The sequence below is a fragment of the Asterias amurensis genome, chromosome 13, assembly GCF_032118995.1.
Source record: "Asterias amurensis chromosome 13, ASM3211899v1".
Lineage (NCBI taxonomy): Eukaryota > Metazoa > Echinodermata > Asteroidea > Forcipulatida > Asteriidae > Asterias > Asterias amurensis.
In genome coordinates, this window is record NC_092660.1 from 2,191,214 (window position 1) to 2,203,607 (window position 12,394).

At 39.4% G+C, this 12,394-nt stretch overlaps 2 protein-coding genes across 2 annotated transcripts in view; one reads left to right on the plus strand and one right to left on the minus strand.

Moving 5' to 3' along the window:
* The window catches only part of LOC139945903 (opsin-5-like), a 132,289-nt gene that overhangs the window by 61,050 nt on the left and 58,845 nt on the right, over positions 1 to 12,394 (plus strand). The window contains exon 2 of the mRNA XM_071943410.1: positions 3,551 to 3,749. Within this exon, the coding sequence (XP_071799511.1) occupies positions 3,680 to 3,749 (70 nt within the window). The 5' untranslated portion in view covers positions 3,551 to 3,679. The remainder of the gene's footprint in view (positions 1 to 3,550; positions 3,750 to 12,394) is intronic.
* LOC139946193 (ryncolin-1-like) lies at positions 7,927 to 8,946 on the minus strand. The gene has a single exon (XM_071943818.1). The coding sequence runs from the start codon at positions 8,944 to 8,946 to the stop codon at positions 7,927 to 7,929; it is 1,020 nt and encodes a 339-aa protein (XP_071799919.1).

Genomic DNA, 12,394 nt, shown 5'->3' on the forward strand with positions numbered 1-12,394 from the left:
TGGCAGACTGCAATCTCTTGTCAGCGAAATAAATTCAGACATCAAAAAGTAGATTTTTCTTAACTGTAGATGAATAGTCAGATATATCAAGCATTGCGTTACCCATACACCGATGTGTGTTTGCACTGTATCTCAGTACTTTCCCATAAGCTTGGTGAATAAAATTCAGAGGCATATTACTCGGATAGGATTCGAACCCACGACCCTAGCAACTCTAGAGTAGTACTTCACTTTAACTATCCCAAGTGTAGATCATAAAAAGGCAAAACCAATAAGCAACATGTGGTCGACTTAATTTGTATTTCCTCAGCCGTGCTATGGAGTTCGGCTTCTTTTGTTTCACACGTGGAAAACTTCCTTGTTTGTAAGAATATGTTGAATGAACCGTGGACAAAACTTGTAGAGGTAAGCCCATCTATACTGAACCTGAATAAAAGTCATGCTCGTGAAAATGAAGTTAGCAATATTGAGTGAAATCTATTCACGGCCATGTCCAATTAATAACTTTGAAAAAGGAAAATCACGTCTTTAAGATGAATTTGACTAACCTGCACCGCAAACGCCTCCGCCATCATCAGAGTATAACGCAAACGAATAATGAGTTTGAACACACATAAACTTATGTTGAATTCAGTTCTATACGCTTACTTCCTTGTTAGATAACGCCGGATTGCTTTATGATCACGTGAAACACATGAAAACACCACAAAATGAATAATGTCTGACAGTTCACCCAAGGTGCTTGCGGAGTTTCTTTTGTATGAAAGGTTAATTTAGGTTACAAAGTCCATTTAACACTCGACTGTACCAAACTCGATGATACTATTAGGCTTGCCCGGCCAATTTCAGCAAAATATCATTGATTTTTTTTAAACATGAATTCACGCATTTTCCCTAATCCTCTCAAACTAGGGTTTCTTAATAATAATTAGCTCTTGATGCATTCAATTTAGTTTTTGTGCACACATGATTTCAGATTCGCTTGTCGTTGTATTTTGTTTGAAGGCTTTAAAAACTACACTTTGGCCATTCTTAAAGACATTGGACACTATGGTAATTGTCAACGACCAGTCTTCTCACTTAAAAATTGAGCTCAATTGATCGTCTAAGTTGCGAGATTTTAAAGAAAAAACACCCCTGTCACACGAAGTTGTGTGCTTTCAGATGCTTGACCTCAAAATCTAATTCTGAGGTCTCGAAATCAAATTCGTGGAAAATAACTTCCTTCTCGAAAACTACGTCACTTCAGAGGGAGCCGTTTCTCACAATGTGTTTTACTATTAATCTCTCACCATTACTCGTTACCAAGTAAGGTTTTATGCTAATCACTACTTTGAGTATTACCAATAGTGTCCACTGCCTTCAAGTTGAATACCTACTACATGTACCTATTTACATCAGCGATAACCCAATCATAATATCTTGCGGTACCCGCTGCCAAAACACAGGATTCGAACTGCCTCTAGCTACCAGGCAACCTCGGTAGTCTAGTTAGTAAGACACTGCTCTAGAATTGCAAGGGTCGTGGGTTCGAATCCCACCCGAGTAACATGCCTGTGATATTTTTTCACAGGACTCGGGATGAGTACTGAGTATACAGTGCTAACACACATCGGTGTATGGGTAAAAACCAAAATTAATATTCTTTATCCCCGATGCAAATTTAACATCTATTACATAATATCTTTCCTTCCGCTGTATTGATTTTAATGAAAGAATCAACCCCCTGCTTGCTCGCGTCGAACTGATGGGTTTCTTTAACCTTATGAAGACGATTAGTAAATACACCTTGTTGTATCAGTTTTAAAAAAACAAATTTAAACCGGTGAGTAGTGGCATACATCGTATGACTTCGATCTGTTATTGCAATATATGTAAACAAGACAAAAAAAATTAATCTGATAGCCTGGCTGAGGCCTTTAGATCACAAAGATGAACAGAAGAGATAAAGCCTACTTCAAAGCCTACTTCAAGAGACGATACATTCGAAAGCTAAACTGAAAGTGCCCTCTTTAGCTCGATGGTTACATTGTTTCAAACGACAAAGGTTTCTATTTTATGAAAGCTAGGATAAGAACTTATTTGTATTCAGTCACTGATGACGTTATAACGGGTACTTTGGTCAGTCGCTCGGGTTTCAATATGATACGTCATGGTTTCAGTGTATGTATCATGAATAAACACAAGAAGTTGACTATAGACCTGAATCATTTGTCAGAATCAAGTATAACCTTTGGTTTAGCCTTGCTCAAGGCAGTCGCAGTATTCGCTCCGAAAAGACGCAGCTGTAAACCCACCCGCCGTATACCCTGTGCATGGTGTGTGCGATCACACCGAATGACCCACCCGTATACACACTGTCACATCGCACGAATACTGTTCACACAAGTCATCGCACTCGTACACCACTAACCGCATGCGGATAGTGTACGGGGGCATCGTGTCGTGCGATGTTACGCACAGTGAATACGGGTGGGTTTTACGCACAGTGAATACGGGTGGGTTTTTATACAGCGGCGGTCTTTTTTCGGAGTGAATAATTCGACTGCCTTGAGCAAGGCTACCTTTGGTTCACAAAGCTGCAGAAAGATTTAAACAAAATTCACTGTTCGAGCCCAGTAAGGTGTTTAGACAACTCGTCTATCGGACAACTCGACCGTTCGGACAACTCGACATACCACATGCCTACATCTATGGTGTTGAGCATGGGGTGGCTGTGCGAGAGAAGTGCGGTGAATTACAGTAGACTGTGAATCAGAGTTTATCAGTGGTTCCAGTTGAATGAGCTAAACAAAAATGAAGCCTTAAATGGTCTTATGTCCTTATTGCAATGATACACTGACTTGAAACTTGAATCAAATATTGATTCTTACATGTACATGTAGATTCATATGAAAAGATAAAACTCCGTATTGCAATTAGTCATTGGTCTATCTGGCGATATGCAGCCATAGCAGCTGTCGCTGTTCTAGTTTTCCACATTGTTGAAGATATTACGTCATTGATGACCGAACAAATATTTGTTTCTCTTGTTCTAGGTTAAAGGAGCATTACAGAATTGGTTTTTGCTGACAAAACAGTTGCTAGCAGTGTAAGCACTTTATATAATCCACCATATACATAAACTGACAAACCTGTAGAAGTTTGAGATCGATCGGCCATCTGGGTCACGAGAGAACAACCGATTAAACATTTTGCATTGCATCGATGCCAAAATAAAAATGAATGAAACGCTCACTGAGCGATAAACTCCAAACGCAATGTTAGATCATTTATTTATCATCAAATAAGGGAAGTTTTCAACTATCATCATAATTAGACCGTGTAAGTTGTATGTAAATCTGTGATCTTAACAATTGTTGTTTCTTACCAATTCTGTAACGTTCGTCTAAACAAAACATTTTTTTAAGGATCGAAATATCCTTTCGAAGAAAGGGTTATTTTAGGGAACGAAACTGATTTTGAAGGATTCAAATGTTATTTTTCAAAGAATGAAATAATTGTAATATTTTTTGTTTACCTTTCAATTTTGTTTGATTCGTCCCTTCAGTGGCTCCGAAGACAACAACCTGCTGCTTACTACCGGGTGTGGACCAAGACGAGGGAACCAACGACTTGTGAGGCATTGAGAGTGGCGGTACCAGCTGGTGAACAGCTCCCGCATTCAGCAGAAGGAGGGATGCAGTTGTCTATGGATTGTGTGGTTGTCTGTGGATCTAGTAGTAGCAAGAGGACACCAATGGACCAAGGTAGGGGCAAATTGCTGTATCCGACCGATCAGTTTGAAATTGAAACTCTTAAAACCATGCAGTTTGACTAGTGTGTGGCTCAATTCTTCCAAAATCCTCATCTCCTGTATGGACTGTAAAAGGGGTAACCCTGTTTCAGCCCTAGGAGTAGGTGGCAACGGCCCCTGAAAAAAAATATTTTTTTTTAGCCCACACCCTGAAGTGGCCTTCATCGTAGCCCACACCTTGAAGTGGCCTTCAGGCCTTGTCTGTCTGGCGACATGTATGAACAGAAAAAAAGAAAAGAAAAAACTTCACCAACGCCAAAAACCGGGTACATTTTTGGGGCACAACGAAAGCGATTGTTTGTTATAAAAAGCAACATTTTACTGTTTTGTTTTTTTTTCAATCTGAAAAACTCAAGATTAAAAATGGGAGTGGGACACAAGCCCTTTAGTATGTTGAAAGAAAAACAAAGGAGGTCGGATACCCCAAGTTTGTCTAAATGGAGACAAGACACAGAGAAGAGTAAGAAGACGGCGAAAGGTAGAGGAAGATATAACCCGTTCTCTTGCAGAGTCCCTCCCTTTCGTAACCCCCCCCCCCCACACACTACAAGATGCTCTACAAACTTGTTGATGTTGTCCCTGACATGGTAGAGCTTTTCAAGGTGATGTCACACTGTCTTGGGATGTTTCCTGTGTGCATATTGGTCGAAGCCAATGATGCTTTTTAATTAGAAGACTAGTCCATCAGGAAATTTCCGTCGGGTTGATACTTCAAGTCACCAGTTGTCATGTTCGGATCCTAATTGTCATGATTTTGTTAATCTAGCGTCATATTATTTATAAAGTTAAAGTTCCACACACCACTTCAACTTAAAATAAATTGTTGTAATTCCTCCGATTATTTTAGTTTTTTTGGGGTAGATAAAAAGAATGACATACGGTTGGATTCCTCAATTTTCCCTTAAAACAACATTTCTGCCGAGTGTACTTTTGCACTTTAGGCAAAAAAAAAACACCTAATCTCACACACAATTCATTCCAAATGCTCCTGTTCAGTATACACCAAGCCACTAATCGTCATTCATTTGATGATCAATGGTTGATTGAGGAGTATTAAATGAAGAATTTAGACAGACTAAATTATTATTATTTTAATCCCGATGTCAACATTACACAAAATTCTTAATGTAGTAACTTTAACTTAGCATCAAAATGACACTAAGTCCCTTACATTTTAAGTTAGAATAAGACAGAAAAAATTAAAATGCATGACCCGAGGTCGTTAGAGGTCGCTAGCGCCAACAGGTTAAAGTATCAAGATACATATAAAAGATTAACAACCGTTTTACTCCACAGCTTCTAACAACTTTTCCCTCAACCTGCAGCTTTAACATTTTATTCGACTGGCTTTAACTTTGTTTTTATTTTTCTTACAGAATGTATTGTGGTAGGCACTGGCAATAATTATGCCTTAATCTACAGGGTAGCGTCTCCTCTACTCGCTAAAATTAATAATGATATTATGGGCTGAGGGAAGTTGGTTCAAAAGAGGGCGCTATAACCGGATGGAGTTCTGTGGCGGACAGAATCTCCTGTCATACCCCCTGTTTATGGCCAAGGTTGTGTAGGATTAGAGGTGGTGCCTAATTAGGAGGTAAGAGAGAATGGCGAAGGTTATCACTCCCTTTTTTAACACTTTTTTTTTCTTTTTTCTATTGCTGATTGTTCTTTAAAAAATCAGTAATTTCGCTTGTTTATATTATCATTAGCCTAATGAAAATAAAAATGTAATATTGTTTTTCGTCACAATAGCCAGGCCTTTGATAAAACTACTACTGGCTCTCCCACCTGTATAAATATACCATAGAGCAAGTTCCTTGCTTTATGATTGTACCAATGGCATGCTGAAACATCATGTCCCTGTACAATTAAATCTCCAATTAGAGTAAATGGGGTTGGGGGTTGGGGTTGGAGATATACATAGTTTAAAAACTGGTGATTATATTTGTTATCCCTTTTGAGGCCAAGGTTGTTTTTAGACGTCCACGGATGCTGTTTCTTAATCAAAACGTTAAAGAGGTATCGTTGTGGCAATTAAAACCCACGGGATTATTTAATTAAACTGAGTTTAAGACAAAATCAATAATACATGTAGAAATCACGAGCGTCAACCGTTGCCTTGACGATAAACTATTGCGTCATCAGAACACTCGGCTCACAGCAAGAGGATTAACAACACTGACATTTAAACGCAAATAGTGATCTCAATGCCTCCCCCCACCCCTGAAAAATAACAACAACAACAACAACTGCAAATACAACAGCAAAACATGTTTTATTTTAAATTTAAATCGACTTGTAATAAAACTTGCGATAAACTAATCTAAACGGCCCTGCCACGTGTTTTGGGACTATCATCCAATGTTTGTTTATTTCTGGCTGTGCCGCCGATAGTCACGAGCTCATCAGGGCCCAATTGCCCTTTGTGAAATGCCTGGTTCTGTTTACCGTAAGCAAAGAATTTCCGCGCTTACGTCAAGTGTATTTCACGTGTTAGAGAATGTTTGCGTGTAACACAGTATAGCGCAGAATTTGGCGCTCGCACAGTAAGCAGAGATTTGTGATCATAAGCGCAGAATTTGGTGGTATATTAAAAGCAGAGCCCTGAAATTGGGCCCAGTCCTTTTCGAACTAAGTTTGCAGCAGGGAAACAAGACGAGATCGTGGCATTTGTTTTTCTATTTTTAATTGTTCGTTCTTTTAGGATGCTCCATCGGCTTCTTGATAAACATATTTTATTCTATAGAGTGCCTTGAGCGTCTTTTTAGGTGGATAACGTCCACATCACTTCTTCGATTTTTCATTGAGTGTGGCGTCCCGCCATTGGCTGCGTTATTTCATGGTTCCCTGCGAAGGCCAACATAAATACAACTCAACGATTACCAGCTAATCGCATGGGGCACTGTCACACAGACTTGTAAGTAACAAATCCGTCATAATATTACGTCACAATTACTTTTTTTTTTTTTTTTTTTTGATTTACAAAAGCCAGCTTTACCTGAACCATGGTTTCTTATTTCATGAACATTTTGTGCTCACACAAAAAGCCACCTCCCAGGTAGCCCCCACCCATTTTGAAATCTAGACTTTTGAGATGAATGTTTTCCAGTGTACAAATTATTAAACATTAGTAAGATTTAATAAACAATATTGCATTCAAACCGAACCCACAATACTATAAAACTTGAAAGTTAAGGTACGTTTGGTAATCACTGTAAAAATTAATGCCATAAAAACTTACTTGCATGGTTTTAAGTACAGCAGCTTTCGATAGTATAAAATAAGCTTTTTTAGAATTAATTCACTTCGAGGTAATGGGGTTATGGACAAATATGCAAGCTTTTCTCACAATGTTGTATACTATCAACAGCTCTCCATTGATCGTTTAATAATCAAGTTTTTATGCTAACTTTTATTTTGAATAATTACCAATAGTGTACAGTGCCTTTAAAGGCAGTGGACACTATTGGTAATTACTCAAAGTAATTATTATCATAAAACCTTACTTGATTACGAGTAATGGGGAGAGGTTGATAGTATGAAACATTGTGAGAAACGGCTCCCTCTGAAGTAATGTAGTTTTCGCGAAAGAAGTAATTTTCCACGAATTTGATTTCGAGACATCAAGTTAGTTTAGAATTTGAGGTCTCGAAATCAAGCATCTGTGAAAGCACACAGCTTCGTGTGACAATTGTGTTTTTTTCTTTCATTATTATCTCGCAACTTCGACGACCGATTGCGCTCAAATTTTCACAGGTTTGTTATTTTATGCATATGTTGAGATACACCAACTTTGAAGACTATAAGCATTGACAGTTACCAATAGTGTCCACTGTCTTTAAAGAAGTCCAGAGCAAACGCAACATTATGTTCTCTCTGTGATGAAATAATTTAATGTTGCTAATTAGCACGCCAAATAGCTTTGATTAATGAAACTAAGGTGCATTTTTAAGCAACTGTTACTGGCAAGCAAGATTCTGAAAACATAGAAACTCCAAATTCTGCCAATCGTTCCTCGCATTTTTTTAAATCCATCCTGTTTTGACAAACCACGCGCGGTAAAAAGTATATCTTTATGATGATCAAAAGCGACACCAACCACCGGTTATTTGCTACATCATTTATCATATTTACACTACACGGCGAATTTTCATGTTACATTTTTTCAATGTGTCGTAACTGGTCTTCCATGTATACAATACTATTCCATCTGTAGCTTCCCTTGACTCTTTATAATAAACACCGTTTAAGTTTGCATTATAGCACGAACCATGCCACCAACCTCCTTTGCATTGCTGTGCGCAGTTTGCCCCGGCTTTGATGTCATTGTCCCTGTCCTTTGTGCTGAACGACAAATCGTTATAATTACCAAAAATACGTAGTTCGTTGGTGTAATCTGACCTACTATCGGTTTGTACATCGCGAAACACCTTAAAGTTCTCTCCGTGGACTCGAAAAACACCATACTCTGACCAAACTTTTTCGCCATTCCAATCTTCTGCTTCAGCTCGAAACTGCCATGTCCCTTCCGACTCTGTCAAGGCGCGTAGGTTATCGTTTCCAAGCCAAAACTCACCCGTCAAGTTGCCAAAACCTGCCCGGTAGTCCGCCCAGTCCCGGTAGAAGTCAACGCTCCCATCAAGGCGCCTTTGAATGACGATCCATCCTCCTCCAGTGGTTGTCATGTCACAGTAGACCCTGAGACCCTCCGGGAACCCACTGGGAAAGATAGTGTAGATACCGCTCTCAAAACCTGCCTCAAGGAGCTCGTTACAAGTACTTCCTACGAACAGGGAGGAGTGAGGGGTGTTCACATCATCGTCATAGTATACCTTGCCATACTTGACGACAAAGTTATCAGGATACTGGTCTTTGGTGGCATTATTCAGCTCACATCGTCGATCTTTCAGACGGTAGTTTACTGATTTACAATCATGTTCAGAGTGACAGTAACTCACACAGAGTACAGCTGAGCTGAACTTCTTCACCAAGAAATCGACAGTCTCGAGAGACCGATGGTTAGCTGCGAAAAATGTACGGTCGAGATGGGCTTGGGAGCCGTTCAGTGAAACCAGACCAAGAAGTAAAGTAAGACAGATTCTAAATTTCAATCGTTCAATGTGGGTGAGAACGTTTGTTATTTTTTCCATGGTTGTGAGATGAGGAATCTAGTGTGTGTTGTTCTCGAGGCGCTCTTCATAAACCAGTGTGGGAAGTATCTGTTGTCGCTGCAAGATGAGTGCCACCGCTGGGCGCCTTAACAGAAATCGACTCGCGTGTGTACAGAGACCTTCAACACGTTTTGACCAATCACAGACGGAGCTCTGATCTACGTCATACATTTGCTACAGTGCACAGCATGTATTTTTGTAACGTTGCTTATTGTGGGTGATGTTTGAAATAAGAAATACTTAATATTAGTCATTCAGACAAACAACTTAACAGAAAATACTTGATGAATAAACTGGACGATTGGCTTTTGCTGAAGTTTATCCAACAATTTAATTGAAAATACGCTATTTGTTCAGAATCGAAAATCAATTCACTTGCTCTATTGTCTTAACACATAGAGGCGTTCTTATTTCAGAGTAAGGCCGCAAAACCAAGATTAACGGTTTTCAATTTGAAACGTAACCCAACCAACCAACCAACATGTGAAATGTGCACACTATTAGCTGTTTTTTATTCAAACACCGAAAGTTGTCATCTTGATTTTCTCCTATTCAAATGAAAGGAATCAAACCGAGGCTGGAAGGAAAAATAGTCTGGTACCTCTTTTTCCAATGAGTGAAATTAGCTGGCGTTACTGTTATCTGGATACTGGGATGATGACCAAGATGCATGGTGACGGCATAAAGGTCTCCCCTTATTAAAACCTGTGACACAATAGGACGTATTACTGTAATCAAGCTTTTCTTCCCGTATAGATTAAACTAATCGCATAGTGAAAATGGCACGGGAAAGCAGAAATGTCATTACAAAACTGATGCTTACGTTCTCTTTTTATTAAGTCAAGGTTATTCAGAAGACCACATTATATTGGTCGTTAAGTTAACAAACAGGTATCGTTCTGGTAATTAAAACCCACGCGATTAACTACTTCTATCAAGATGAATTAAATAGAAACACGAACGTCAGCCGTTGCCTTAGACTTGTTTCCAAGTCTGTAATCGTGGCTTTAGTCTCCGCCATTGGAGATTGCGAGTCGAGCTAGGGTCGTAGTAGCTAATCTGTGGGTGACTTTTTTCTTGGCTGACGCAGAGGAATAACCGCGATTTCAGACTTCAAGTCTTGCCGTTGCGTTAACGACAAACTAATGTATGGCTTGATATGGCCGCTGGTGGTAGCTGCTCACTAGGCTACTTGCCAATTTAACACTCGTTATTTTAAGTGCCGGTGGGATGGGCCATGTTTTTACTCGTGAGTCGTGTCTTGATGATTTTGTTATCTTAGTATTCTCACTTGCCGTTTTGAAGGCACTGCTTATAATCTGGGAGTCAGATGGAGGCACATGGGGTCACTCACAAATTGTAGTGGACAGCACCCCCCCCCCCCCCCCCCGGCTACACTGCTGAACCAAGTACAACTCCCACGAGTAAATTACGTATACATAATAATGGCAGAATAATGGTCTAATGAATATCCACATGTTAGACGCACTCTTTACGTCACTAGTCTAAGGATTAAAAGGTGTTTTGTTTTCTCCCTTTTTGTTGTAGGTAACACATATTTCAGTGACGTAAATGGAGTCGATGAATAAGGGGATACACCATCCACAAAGTTAAAATTTGGGTTGGGTGGGGGGGGGGGGGTAGAGTTGGTTCGTGGGTTTGTCAGTTGGGGGGGGGGGGGTCATGCTTTTAATTTGAATCGGTACGCTGCAGGGGACCTCTATTGGAATTAATTGTTTATCCAGAACAGAACCAATTAAGAGCGCACGCGGCTCGCATACATTATCGTCAAGGTTGTCATGGGAACTGAGTATATTACAATTCTTACTTTCGTTTGTTTTATAGTCTCCTATTGCAGACAGTTGTAATGGGAGACTTTGGAACGCTAGATGGCAGTAGACTTACCAGCTAAATGTCCATTGTCTGAGCATGCGTACATTACCGAGAACAATGAATTTTACCTGGTAAGTCTGCTGCCACCAAGCGTCCCAAAAGTCTCCCATTGTCAATAAAAATTTCATTTTCTTACTACTGTCAAGGAACACGGTCATGGTCAAATCACAGGGCACGGTGTTTGATGAAGTATACTGCATACGAGCAGCAATTTGAACAGTTTAATAAATAGCGAGCAGCCCCTCAGTTACTGTCCAAGTTTATTACTAGCCCGGAACTCGCACTTTAATTTTCTCCCTTGATAGGGGGGGGGGGGAGGCACTTGTTATTGCTTATTACTTTGTCTTTTGCCCAGGCCTACAGTGTTAATCATTGTCGATATTGTTGCCAATAACCTCAACTTATTGTAGTAATAGTGTCTTGAAAAGTGCCATCAATAAGTATTGGGGGAGGGGGCACTTTTTATTGCTTATTACTTTGTCTTTTGCCCAGGCCTATAGTGTTAATCATTGTCGTCGATATTGTGTCAATAACCTCTACTTATTTATTGCTTATTACTTTGTCTTTTGCCCAGGCCTATAGTGTTAATCATTGTCGTCGATATTGTGTCAATAACCTCTACTTATTTATTGCTTATTACTTTGTCTTTTGCCCAGGCCTACAGTGTTAATCATTGTCGATATTGTTGCCAATAACCTCAACTTATTGTAGTAACAGTGTCTTGAAAAGTGCCATCAATAAGTATTGGGGGAGGGGGCACTTTTTATTGCTTATTACTTTGTATTTTGCCCAGGCCTATAGTGTTAATCATTGTCGTCGATATTGTGTCAATAACCTCTACTTATTGCAGTAATAGTGTCTTGAAAAGTGCCAGCAATATTGGCGTCATTATTCACGACTTGGTGCACAAGTGGTTACCTTTATGAGCCACGAATATTGGTCTCAGAATGATGTAATCAGATGTTTTTGCTGTTGACAAATTGTTCACTGGAAGGGTGTGGAACACAATAACAACTAAAGGTACTGGACACCTTTGGAAATTGTCAAAGACCAGTCTTCTCACTTGGTGTATCTCTCTCAACATATGCATAAAATACCAAACCTGTGAAATTTGAACTCAATTAGTCGTTGAAGTTGCGAGAGAAAAAAATCAAAGAAAAAACCCCACCCTTTTATACAAGTTGTGTGCTTTCAGAACTTGAATACGAGACCTCAGCTGATCATGTCTCGAATTCAATTCAAATATTTATTTGAGAAATTACTTCTTTCTCAAAAACTACGTTACTTCAAAGAGAGCCGTTTATCACAATGTTTTATACTATCAACAGCTCTCCAATGCTTGTTACCAAGTAAGTTTTGATGCTGACCATTATTTTGAGTAATTACCAATAGTGTCCAGAACCTTCAACACCATTTTAATTTGAGGTGAGAGACTTGTAATTTTTCCCACTCACGTGCGGATTCAATCTACTGGGAAAATGAGTACATCACAAAACTGCATTTGACATTTTCCTTGCTGTTTTATTATATTGGT

What these genes read in the sequence shown, in the direction of transcription:
- LOC139946193 (XM_071943818.1), bottom strand. Translation starts at nt 8,946, where the DNA reads ATGGAAAAAATAACAAACGTTCTCACCCACATTGAACGATTGAAATTT.